The sequence below is a fragment of the Drosophila nasuta genome, chromosome 3 (genome assembly GCF_023558535.2).
Source record: "Drosophila nasuta strain 15112-1781.00 chromosome 3, ASM2355853v1, whole genome shotgun sequence".
In the NCBI taxonomy this organism is placed as follows: domain Eukaryota; kingdom Metazoa; phylum Arthropoda; class Insecta; order Diptera; family Drosophilidae; genus Drosophila; species Drosophila nasuta.
In genome coordinates, this window is record NC_083457.1 from 55234768 (window position 1) to 55247884 (window position 13117).

Sequence of the window (13117 nt, forward strand, 5' to 3'; positions counted from 1 at the left end):
TGTTAAGAAGTCAGCAGATGGGTAGTATTATGTTTTAGGTTGCATTAACGCTAAATGCACTTTCACTCACTTTATCCCGGCTTGCTGCTGTTTTTATTGCAATAAAAGAGATGTGAGCGAATAAAGTTGCTCGACCGCCAAGATTTTTGTTTGGATTGGATTTTTCTTGCCTCGTCTCGCCGACACGAGCAATGAAGTTAAACTAATATCTGAGCAGGCTGTCTAGAATTGAGCGAAGCTGAAGTTATCGAGTGAGTGGCATAACAGTAGTCATCATCATCACTCTGCATACGTCTCTCTCAATACTCTGCGGGCGTTGTATGTTGTATGTTGTACATTAGACCTCACTGCACAATTTTACTGTTTTTGTTGAAGCCATAGCCAGACTCTCTGCAACTCGCTAGTAGGTTTGCTCTTGTCTGTTAGATATATTAGACGTCTCTGTCTACCTTTAACATGTTTTAGCTATGAAAGATGCGCTCTCTCTTTACGCTTAGTTTCAAATTTATTTTGCCGGTTGCACTCGCGCTTCTTTGTTGAGTTTCGCTCTTTCCGCCCGGTTTGCTTTAATTTTATTCAGTTCTTCTATCAAGCATGGTTCTCAAAAAGTAAAACACCACTTATTTATATGTTCTCTCTCTTTGTGGGTCTCTTTGTTGTCTGTGAACGTACCAGACTGCAAAAAGTTGCAATTAATTTTCACATGTATGGTAGTTTTAAAAAATTTACTCTTATTTATACATTTGAAGGCTAACAAAATTTAGTAGTTTATAAACACATTTTTAGTTTCAATAAAAATGGGAGTAATTTGTATATCACCTCAAACATGTTAACTTTAAGATTGGTTATCATATTGATTAAAGTGTTTCAATATTTTTGTGTATATTAAAAGCTCTTTACAGTACTTTCAAGGCATTGAGATAAGACTGAAATAAGTTGTTTCCAGTTCTCTTTAAACCAAGAGTACATCGATGTTCATGAGCTGCGTCTCAGCGATTGATATATTTTAGTAAAACCTGACTGTCAACAACAACAACAACAATATTGGAATGCTGTTTGACAAGCGTCGACGACTGAGCAACAAGCACCACTGACAAATTATGGCCAAAGCACATTGACAAAGATTATGGATTAGACCGCAAATAGTTTTGTTTAGTACATGCATTTTGCATATACTTTTTGGGCGCTTAACCTGGTAAGATGTGGTGTGAAAAATCCTGTGGAACCCATCCTAAGGCTAAGTTTTACTACAATTTGCAAGCTCAGAAACTCCGCTAACTCCGTGGCATTCAAAGGCTGATTGAATATTGTATTCGCTAGATATGTAAATTTTTAAAGAAATCGAACTAGAAAAAATATACTTCTGCATTTTAGTTTAACACGATATGTTTATGGACACTTTGTGGATTTTATCCATCTAAAAATTGTTGTATATAAATTGAAGTTGGCAAATAACAGTTTGAATTATTAAATGCATCCAATTCTATATTTATAAGCAGTTATTTTATATATATATATTTTAAATTAATTAAGTTTAATATTTTCAGCAAAAATAAAAAAAAATGTTTTCTGTAGAAATAACTGCTATTAAATTAAATTCTTACACTCTCTTATTTATAAGAAGGAATGGTAAAAATAATATGCAATTATTAAACCTTTTAAGCCAATCGCAATTATTTGATAAGTATTGCAAATATAAAAAATTATTCTTGAATGTTATTAAATTTCTTTACTTTACATTTCAGCAGCTCTAATGACGTCGACAATTGCTGCAGATACAAAATGGTGGCGTACATTAGGCACGAAGCAGGACGATAAGAACTCCGATATAGAGTGTATATGTACATACGTACACTGCTTGCATATAAATATGACTGCAGTCACAAATAAGCTCGGATATAAGCCTTGGAAGAGACTGTTAGAGTGGGATAGTTGAACGGACGACCTAGTATCTTATGTGGTGGCGTTGAGTGCACCCGAGAATTGGATTGCTTCAAGTACCCTTAAATTGTCCTCATTACTTAGACAAACACGCATACGAGCAAACATTTTATGATGGCCACTTGAAATGTGTTGGCATAGGTGCCCGGAACGTTTCACTACATACTTTTTCCACTTCTCATTTCCGGATTATATTATTCTTGCTTTTATTTTTCACTAAAAAAGAATACTCATTTTAATATTTTGTGTTTTTGCATGGGCTTATTTTATGTTCTATACATTGTATCTTCTAGTTAAATGAAAGCGAAGAAGACATTGCAGACTTAGTTACTGCATACAAATTTAATGTCAAATCCATAAATCAATGGATAACATTTAGTAATATTATTAACTTCACTCTAAATACACAAAAATACTTACTTGCCATCTCCTCCTCTTTTTGACGTAATTTAATTTAAATTTATCAAGAAATAAGCAAAATAGCTACAGTGGAGTAAGCTCGAATAAACAATACCCGATATATTTTCTCAATAAAAATTTAAACCAAATTAATAAAAAATATACTGACGACTTTATTTGCTATACCATACCAAAGAGTACAAAATATACCAGATTGTCAACCAAGCAACTTAGACTCGACTGCAGCAGCCGTGTTTTGCCATATACAATTATTTCCTGAATACCTCCTAAAATTGTTATCTGATTGCAGCCAATTCCAGTAATCTGGACTGTAGTTGTTTTCAGTAAAAGCAAAGCAGTGTGGTATTTATAAAAATATACTAAATTATACTACAATATACTGAATAATTCGCTCTTTCTGCGCATATAAAATGATGGCACTCTGACAAAGATAAAAGATAATAGGACTACCGATATGGGAAAAAGCACACAGACAGACGGACATGGCTATGTCGTTGATGCTGTCTGTTGACGCTGATAAAGAACAATAATAATTGCTTAAAATTAAAATTAATGGAAAAATCAAGTACTGTCATTTATTCATTGCATATTTTGGTGAACACTGACTGACTTGACAGTGAATACTTTGTATGCCAACGACTACAGTACGTACCACTGGCACCGGTATCACACAATATATACAGGGATGCCTAACAGCAGAGGCGGCAGCGATAGTTGGCAGACCAGGGGCTGGAGTGGCAGCGGTGGCAGCGGTGCTTACACACAGGTGATCCGTTTTAAGTATTTTGCTTGGTGGCGGCTGCGCAATTAGTGAAGAGGAAGTACTGGAGCACGAGTGCAATGGCGATGTGGACGACGACGTGGTGAAATTAGTTTTAGTAGGTCTTGTCTTTAGCACTGCTATTGTTGTAGTTGGCTTGGCAAAAATTTTTGGATTCGCTGATTGCGTTGTTGGTGGCGTAGACGTTACTAAGGCCGGCAAGTTGTTATCGACGCTGACCGAGGCGTAAGCCTTAAGATGTGTTAATGGACTATCTTTCGTTGTTTTAGTGGCTGTTGAATTTCTAGATATTTCTGCAGAGTTTGGTTCCTCGGGTGCCGCCGCCGCTGTTGCTGTTGTCGTTGTCGTTACTGTAGAAGCTTCTTGTAGCGTATCTGTTGCTTGAACTTCTATTAACGGTTGATTTATTTGTGAGAGCTGAACTTGTTGAAGTTCTTTAAGCTGTTCCTTTTGTTGCTCTCGTTGATTGGAACTAATTAGCGTCAATGTCGTTAAAGGCGGCGGTGATTTTTTTCTCTTGATTGACGCAATTTTAATACTTATATACATAAGCTTTCATTATAAATTAGGTTTGTTGCACTTTTCACTTATTAGTAGTACACTCTAATTCTTATTTTTTATGATTTTAAATGAATTAAAGTGTAAATAGTTTTTGTTATATTCCTTTAACTTTTTTCAAGTGTCTTGGTTTAATTTAATAACTCAATACAGAAAATAGTTTTGCAGTTTTGGGATTATAGCAACTATTCAATTTTTACCCTATGGAAACGGACATAAGGTAATGCAAAAATTGTTTCTTGAAGCTGAATCGATTTAGTGAGTCTTTTAACTTTAGAATATAAATAATACTGATTGTTAATCGTTATGCACTCTTAGTCTTTATAAACTTTTCTGTTTCTGGAGAGATGAGGTGGTAGGTAGCTTTTAATATAATAGAAAGCACAATTTTATATTAACATAGAGCACTTATTAGCGTAAAAAAGTTCGCACAGTTCTAGTAACAATTAAAAGAAATAAATAATTTACAAATAGCAGACAAAATATTAATATCGCGATGCATATGTTATGTTGCTATTCCATATTTTACACTATTTCTTTTTAGTAAAATTGTATTGATTATATTTTTATATAAGTTAAGTAATGAGACGCAATGGTGACTGTTCACTTCAGTTAACTGTTATTAAAACGTTTTTTTTTTTTTCAGTTAGAATGAATTGGCATATTGCGTTTGCTTCTACTTTTATTCTTTCCACTGGCAAAAAGAGGAAAATATGTGAAACTTAACGTGACAATTGTCAAAGGGATTCTGAATTTCTCATTGAGTAAGGTTTCGTGCTTAACTTAAATTGCAACACTAGAACCAGTCGCTGTCATTGTTCGGATACTCACGAGTACATATTCGCCACTACCGGCTAAATAATGTACTTTGCAGAATCCACATGCCGACGCATGCGTAATCAAAAGGCGTTGCTTATGATGTTAAAGATATATATAAAATATAAATATATAAAATATATATATTTTATTATTGGAATTGAGTGGGGCGTTTCCAATGAACTGGAACTAGAATTAGGCATAGACTGAATAAAAATATTCAAACAACTTCAATATATTAACCAATAAATAACACTAACTTTTTTGAAGTTTTATTTCAAATATATAAAAAAAAACATTTTGTCCGTAGTTGTGGACTGTTTTTGGGATTACCCATACTTATGTATATCCTAATTCCAAATGTATGTACATACTATCATTAATTTTATAAATTATTTCAAGCACCAAGTAGCAAGTATTCTCCTCATTGTCCACATTTGCTATATGCTTTTGGCCTAAAAATAGCGCACAGCCTTAATGAACATGCATACATATACTATATACATACATACATATGTCAGTAGTATGTAGATCAGGTTGTGATCTTGGGAGACTAGACAACGCAAGCAATTTAACGACGTATTATATCCATTATTAATCTAAAAATGTAGAAACAGTAGCGTGAGAGACAGGGTTTCATATTATTGTATTTTAGAGAACATATTTTTTCATAAGCTATAATGAATGCTCGACATTTGCACCAATAATTTGTCTTGCAAATGCTATTTTAAATAGCATGCAATTTTAAAGTATTTAAAGAGTTCGGCCAATCACACTTTGTTCCTATTGATTGTGTTGATTTTGTTTTTCGTGCTTGTCTTTTGTGTTGATGTATATATTGTATATATCGACTTAAGTTGAGATACATTACGGCGAAAATACTTGAAGACAATTTAAAAAAAGCACGGGCAAAAAAAAATACGCAAAACTAACTATGGCTACAAGTACAGAGTGCAATGACATGCTACATGCAACAACAGCAAACCATTCGGTTCTGCATTCAATTAGTTGTACAACTGCTAAAACAGCATAAACCATGAACATATATTGATTAAGTACAATAGACAAAGTTGGATTGATATGCTTATAAATGGTCGTTGTGTTTTGCGATGTTCTTGCACTTTCGCGTTGACTGCGATTACGGGAGATTTTTCTCACTCACACATTCACAAATATGCTCTCGTATATTTACATATATTGAGTATGATACGGAGACATATAAAATACATTAATCAAACTGAAAATTGTTCACTTTATACGCGTTCCCCTTGAGCTCTTGCAGCCGTTTATATAGCTAAACTAATTTTTTACTTTTGTTTTCATGCGATGTTGTGAGATGCCGATGCATAATGAATTTGTGTTTACGAAAAAGTCCCATCGATAAAAATCTGGTCTTTCTCGCTGACTAGCATATGAATAACGCAACATACACAAACTGACAACGTCAACTAAACCAAATGTTAACGAAAGGGGCGAATGAGAAAAGTCAAGCACTAAACAGAGAAAGAGAGCGTATCACGAATGAGAGCTCAAGCCAAATAAAAATGACTGCGTCTGTGAATCGTTCAGAATCTCCTCTCACGGTAGAGCTTTCTCACTTTTGTTGAACAACCACTTTGTGGCAAATATAGAAACTTTGAGTTCTGCGCTTCTTAATTTGAAATATGAGTTTGACAAAAACAATAAAGCAAAAGCAATAATCGTAAGATTTATAACTCTGGTATCTGCCTAAATAACATATATATGTAATGGGCGGAAAGAGCTATAGAAGATAATGATACTGTTTTTGTTCTTAACCGTTTTGCTATACGCAAATTTAGTTTGTTTTATATTCTTAGCACGCCTATCCGAATTTTAATCTCTGTGTAATTAATTTTGACGTTTTGAAATCTTTAACCAAAATTAATATTCTCAAGAAGTGTGCGACATGCATACATACATACATATACATATGTATACGCGCAACCCTCATATTAGTACGATGCCAAAAATGAATCTCCCCACACATTTTCACCCGATTATTTTCGGTACATGGTCGTAACAAAAGACGAAAGGACAAATGATGCATGTCAATAAGCGCAAAGCTCCAACACCCACCAAGTAAGCAATGTCCTCTGTACAAGTCAGAAATAACTTCAAAGAACTAAAATGTCGACAGTGCCGAAAAATTTAAAATTTAATTTAAAACCGATGCATATATACAGCAAGTTTAAAAAATATAAAAAAAGCTGCGTAGTATCGGAAGACTTGAATAGTTTGTTGAGTAAATCAAACTATATTTATTTAGAAACATTGAACACAAGCAAAACTCATATATTAAAAGTAACAAAAGTATAAATGTTGTACGTCAAAATAATGAGGTGTCTAAAGGCCTCTCAAATCAGGAATTCCGATACATACATTTCATATATGATGCACATATGCGACTTTTTCTTACACATAAAATATTGAATGTTTAGGAAATAGTAATGCGTACTTGTATTTACATAGACATATTGCCTCTAAGACAACGCTTCGGTATTTTCATTAAACTTGGTACGTTTTTAGAATGTTTACTCACTTCCAACCATATTACGTGACCGTAAGCAATACGTTCTGTGCGTATACAGTATATGCATTCATCTTGAAAACTCAGTTGAAGTCCATTATCTTCTTATACCCGCTACCCATAGGGTAGAAGGGTATTATAACTTTGTGCCGGCAGGAAATGTATGTATCAGGTAGAAGTAGGCATCTCCGACCCTATAAAGTATATATATTCTTAATCAGCGACAACAGCCGAGACTATTTAGCCATGTCCGTCTGACCTTGACCTTATGATTTATCAAATTTTCTGCCACATACCATACTGAAAGCTAGAATAGAAGAGTATTATAACTTTGGTTCTGCGGGAAATGTATGTAACAAAAGGAGGTATATCAACCCCATAAAGTATATGGGTCATTCTCTGACGGATGTCGCGTGCGACCATCTTTTCAGTGAACAAAAATTGAATTGAATTGTAAAGGCCACACGTGACATTTATCAGATAATTACCCATATATATTCTTAATCAGCGTCAAGTGCCAAGACGATGTAGCCATTTCAGTCTGTCTTAGGTTTACAATAATAAAAACAATATTTATGATTGTTAAGAATTTGGTTGCAATCAGGTAAAAATTGTAAAAGTTATTTATTATTATTAGTTGATTGTCTGACAATCTCCTATATTTTGTACTGTATGGTATATTTTGAATGTACATCGTACATCGATTTACTCGGTATATATTTTAGTTTTTTTTTTTTTTGGTATATGAATTTGGTATAATTTTAGAATATGGCTTATTTGAAAATGGGAAGCCCACTCGACTGACTTGAAATAAAATTGTTAAAATGAAATAAATGCCGACGTTGCCCAATAACTGACTTCATATCAAACTAAAAAGGATGCAAGGGATGCATTGTAGTTTGCTCTCATTTATTCTTATGCAATTTTATTACAAAAGTCTGGATATTGTTGCTGGCGACAGAAATCTTTGCTCTTTATTATTGGCAGGCATTTTACCTCAACAAATTATTCTACTTAATGGAATGCAAACACACATATTTAAAAGGTTTATATGGTTATAGATTTTATTTACTATTCATTAAAGTTTTCAGTATAATACGTCTTCGTTTCATTCTGTATTCTGTTTCTAAATTATGTTGCCAAATAAATATTGCGATTAGGGCACATTGCTGTTTCCAGAGGTCGCAAACTAACTGAAAAAGACTCTCATATAATTTATTACAGTATAAGATTCATTGAATGCAGTAGCGACTTGTTTTATATGTTTGTAATAGAAACTGCAACATCAATTGCGGAAAAGCGGAAAATATTGTGGTTATAAAAAAAATTTATGACATTTCTTTTTTAAAGTTTTGTTGCATAAACACTGAAGAGTCGGGAAGTCCAGATCATCAATAAGGTTTAATCACAAATTAGAGCTGTAGTAAATAGAGTTTATTACTCTGAGTTGGATTGGTTTCAATTTTACTTTTATTTTCTATATATACTATACTTTTTAAGACAAAAACTACTAAAAGTGATATGAGTGTTGATAAAGAATAAAATTTTTGATAACGTTAACAAACATATTAAATTAATTTATTTGATATATTAAAAGTAACAAGTAATAGGGTAGGCAATGAAAAGTGTGAGTGTGAAGAGAATATTCCCTCAAACCATTCTTAAAAACTTTATAATAAATTTAAATAAAAAAAATCCGCGTACAACAGTACCAAGTGTGAAAAATGGTGGAAGCTTTTTTATATAGATAGATTATTATAGATTAAAAATGTTAGACGTACTCGGTTTTAGATAACATATCTTAATTATTGTTTGAACTTCAACAAAGCCCAAAAGCTTTAAAAGCTCTTTATCTTCTACTCTCATTGCACATATGCAATCTTCTCTTTGCAGATGCAGCATTCAGATTGTGGAACTAAATGTAAGTGCGCATGAATGGGAGAAGTGCTGCTGAAAAACTCTGCATGCACTTGCGCAGTCTCCTGAGCCGTTCTCTTTACCCATCGTCCGAAAGATACGTCTACTCACAATATGGTTGAACAGCTGTCGCTGATGAAAGTTCATCATCTGTTCAACAAAAATAGAGTTATCGCTGCCACCTTCCTTTACAATTTTTTCTGACTTGTGATTTGGAAAAGTTATACACAACAAATGAGAAAGCTAAAGTCGAGTGTGCTCGACTGTGACATACCCGCAACCCTTTAAAAATAAAAAACAAAACAGTGCGGTATTAATTTTGAAATATGCCAAATAAATATTGCGCAAAAATACTAAAAATATATCAATCGCTATTTTTTATATAACGATATACAGAAAACGGCTCTACCGATTTGAATAAAATAAAAAGCAAAATATTTGTCTATTTGACTCGAATGGAATGAAATAGCGCGACATGGCCGACAAGTTCTGCAAATATGAAGAATAATTTGATGATAGCGTTAACATAGTGTTTTGCCGCTAACAGTGGTCAAGTAATCTGCAAAATTACGATTTAAATAAGAATATAAAATTGCGTATATTTATTAATTATAATCAATCAATATATATGTGGAAATAGAATATTTAAATGTAATATTAAATTATAGTTATTGTTGTTACATTTAGTTATTTTCTGCAAGTATTTAAAGTCCCGCCAAAGTCCAAAGTGTGTTATTTAACACTAAAGTCCGCCATCATGTCAAATTCAATTGCAATTTGTAATTTTCGCAACAATCACAAAAGTTCAATTTTCTCGAAAACGGCTCTACCGATTTGAATAAAATAAAAAGCAAAATATTTGTCTATTTGACTCGAATGGAATGAAATAGCGCGACATGGCCGACAAGTTCTGCAAATATGAAGAATAATTTGATGATAGCGTTAACATAGTGTTTTGCCGCTAACAGTGGTCAAGTGTTCTGCAAAATTACGATTTAAATAAGAATATAAAATTGCGTATATTTATTAATTATAATCAATCAATATATATGTGGAAATAGAATATTTAAATGTAATATTAAATTATAGTAATTGTTGGGTCATTTAGTTATTTTCTGCAAGTATTTAAAGTCCCGCCAAAGTCCAAAGTATGTTATTTAACACTAAAGTCCGCCAAAGTTTTTAATATGAATACTTTCCCTTCAGCACGCAGACTGAAGGTTTTCTTTATTATTTTCTTTCAGATGGTAATGTCCCGCCAGTCAGCAACGACTGATGGTGATCTTTATTGTACGCTTATAGTAATTTTTACAATTTTTTGGCCTTAAGGATAGTTTAGGACAGTTTTAGTTTAAGTATTTGTGGAATTTTCAAATTGTGTGCATTAAATTGTGTGTATTAGTGTGGGCGGACCTGATAAGTGGACGTGGGCAGGCAGGAGGGCTTCACAAAGAATTCGCAGCTTGCTAGTTCAATAGTTAAGCATTTCTTACTTAACAGTTGTACAAAACCTCCAGACATTGCCAGTAATCTACATACATATGTATGTATGTATGTGTGCGAAAGCGAAAAAGTCGATGCCAAAAATTAGGATGAATGTGTGTGAAATGCATGTATGTGTGCTTGACTAGGCGGCGGACCACGATATCACTTAAGGTGGACCTGATAAGTGGGCGTGGTCAGGCAGGCGAGCTTCACAAAGATTGCCTTTTTTTTATTATTAAAATAATAACGAAATGATAACAAAGATAGGTGAACTGTTACCTAATTGGCAACTTAAACAAATCAGAAATAATAAACAGAAAATTAATTATGTCAGCAGCACATAATAAATATAAAGTAAATAAAGATTGTATAAATTGAACCTAAGGAAATACGAGAAATGTATGTATAGTATCGCTGTTAAATATTAGGTAAAGCCCCGAGCCAGTAGGTCTTGAGGATGATATCGTTTTAGTCTTCTATGACTGTAGTGCGATGACTTGGCGTTAGGCGCTTAGCCAGGCTGTTAGGGTGACCTCCAAGCCTCTATGTATATTTTAGTGCAATTACCTGTATTCTATCGCCAATTTTTGGTACTTTGAGGTCGCCCTCGATGTCCGCCGTTCTCATGTACCATGGAGCTCCTGAGATTCGCCTCAGCGTCTTGGCTTGAAGTACTCGTATTTTGTTGAGGTGCATTTTAGCTGTGATACCATACACCTGTATTACATAGAACAGGCTCGGAGCTAAAATGCACTTGAAAATTCGAACTTTGTTGTCCAGTGAAAGCTTGTTTTTAGCAGAGAGTAGCCAGGACATTCGATTTAGTTTGGTTTACATGGCTTTCGAAATTGAGTCTTCTGTCTAGAATGACTCCTAAGTATTTGTGTGATGCTGAGTGAGTTAACACTCTACCATTAAGCGTCACACACGGGCATTTGCGCACTCGATTTGCGAAGGTCATGCTTGCGCATTTATCTGCATTGATGCACACGTTCCAATTCCTAGCCCATTCCTGAAATGCATCTAGATATTCTTGGAGACCTATTTTTGCAAGATCTATGAAACTGTTTTTGGTGAGCACCGCGGTATCGTCAGCATAGGTTGCAATCAGTGTATCCTTTCGTGCAAGTGCTGTGATTGACGAGTGGGTTGGCATGTCAGCAGAGAATAGTGTGTACAATGTTGGGCCAAGCACACTACCTTGAGGAACACCCGCTTCTATAGACTTGGTCGACGATTTATAACCATCGGTCATCACATGAAAAGTGCGTCCTTCTAAGAAGCTCCTTATTAGCAAGAAAAGCTGAGGAGTTAGCAAGTTCTTTGCTTTGTGAAGAAGTCCGGGATGCCACACTCTGTCAAAAGCTTGCTGGATATCCAAGAAAGCAGCCACCGCGTACTCTTTCTCCTCCAAGGCCTCCAGCGCAAAGTTGACAACTCTATGGAGTTGCTCTGGGGTGCCATGCTGTCTGCGAAAACCAAACTGGAACTTGGGAATCGCACGGGTGACAGCCTCGACACTCATCATTCTGTTCAGAATCAGTCTCTCCATTATTTTTCCTAAAGAAGGAAGAAGACTGATAGGCCTGTAAGAATCCACATTTGATGGTTGCTTTCCTGGTTTGAGTATCATAATGATGCTCGCCGACTTCCAAGCTCTCGGAAAGTATCCCAAACGCAGGATGCTGTTAAAGATGAGGACCAAGAATAGCAAAGCTTGGTCTGGAAGTATTCTGATGGTCCTGTTGTCCAACAAGTCCTCGCCAGGGGCTTTCTTCACTTTTAATTTCGAAATTAAATGTTTAACTTCGTCCAGCGTGACAGAATCTGCGGGCAAGGCCATTTGAAACGGAGTTTCAAGTGACTCCGCAATCATTCGGCGATGGCTTTCTGGCGCAAAGTCATGTGGCCTAAAACGTTGCTATAAATTGTTGGCAAACACATCTGCTTTGTCACGGCTAGTGCGGCACCAGCCTCCAGCAGGGTCTCTAAAAGCAGACTTTGTTGTGGGCAGCGTCTTGTACCTTTTAGTTATTTTCCACAGAGAGTAGTTAGTAGAAGCATCCGTCCCTAAGCTATCGAGCAAGTTGCCAATTTGCATTTGTTTCCAGCGAGCCAGCAATTTGCGAAAACGATTGGCCAATCTATTGTGAATCTGCTGGATTCGAGCTTCACCAGTTCTGGCGTACTCTCTTCGGACTTTGTGCTTAATTCGGAGAAGTTCGATGATTGCAGGAGGAAGCTGAAGCTGCCATTGTTCACTCGCTTGTTGTAGGTTTCTAGGAGCAGCTCTTGTTGCAGCTTGTGTTAGTTGGTTCATGAAAATGTTGATGGCGTTGTCAATATCCTCCTCCTCTTGAATTTCCATGTAGATGTCCAATTCCTCCTCCAAGTGCGCCTTGAAAATGCTCATATCGGCACCACGAGAGAGTATACGATCGCGTAGTGGCTTCCTTGACGGAGTAACGTGCACTTCAGCCAGTATAGGAGTGTGATCCGAAGAAAGTTCGTGGAGCGTTCTGACATGGATCCTATTGCTGTTGATGCCATTGGTAACAAAAAAATCTATTGCTGATGGTGTAATTTGTGCGTTGCAGGAATAGTAAGTGGGCTCACCCGTTGCCACAATCTGGTATTGGCTATTCGCTACT

At 35.3% G+C, this 13117-nt stretch overlaps 1 protein-coding gene across 20 annotated transcripts in view; it reads right to left on the reverse strand.

The window, feature by feature from the left end:
• The window catches only part of LOC132789617 (protein alan shepard), a 32621-nt gene extending 28874 nt beyond the window's left edge, over window positions 1-3747 (reverse strand). For 4 of the 20 annotated variants that reach the window (XM_060797729.1, XM_060797726.1, XM_060797728.1 and 1 more), the window contains exon 1: window positions 3014-3721. In XM_060797729.1, the coding sequence (XP_060653712.1) occupies window positions 3014-3691 (678 nt within the window). In that variant the 5' untranslated portion in view covers window positions 3692-3721. Of the gene's footprint in view, window positions 1-3013 lie in introns of all 20 variants that reach the window. The other 16 variants (XM_060797737.1, XM_060797735.1, XM_060797730.1 and 13 more) reach the window with 10 other exon arrangements.
• Window positions 3748-13117: the final 9370 nt, after the last annotated feature.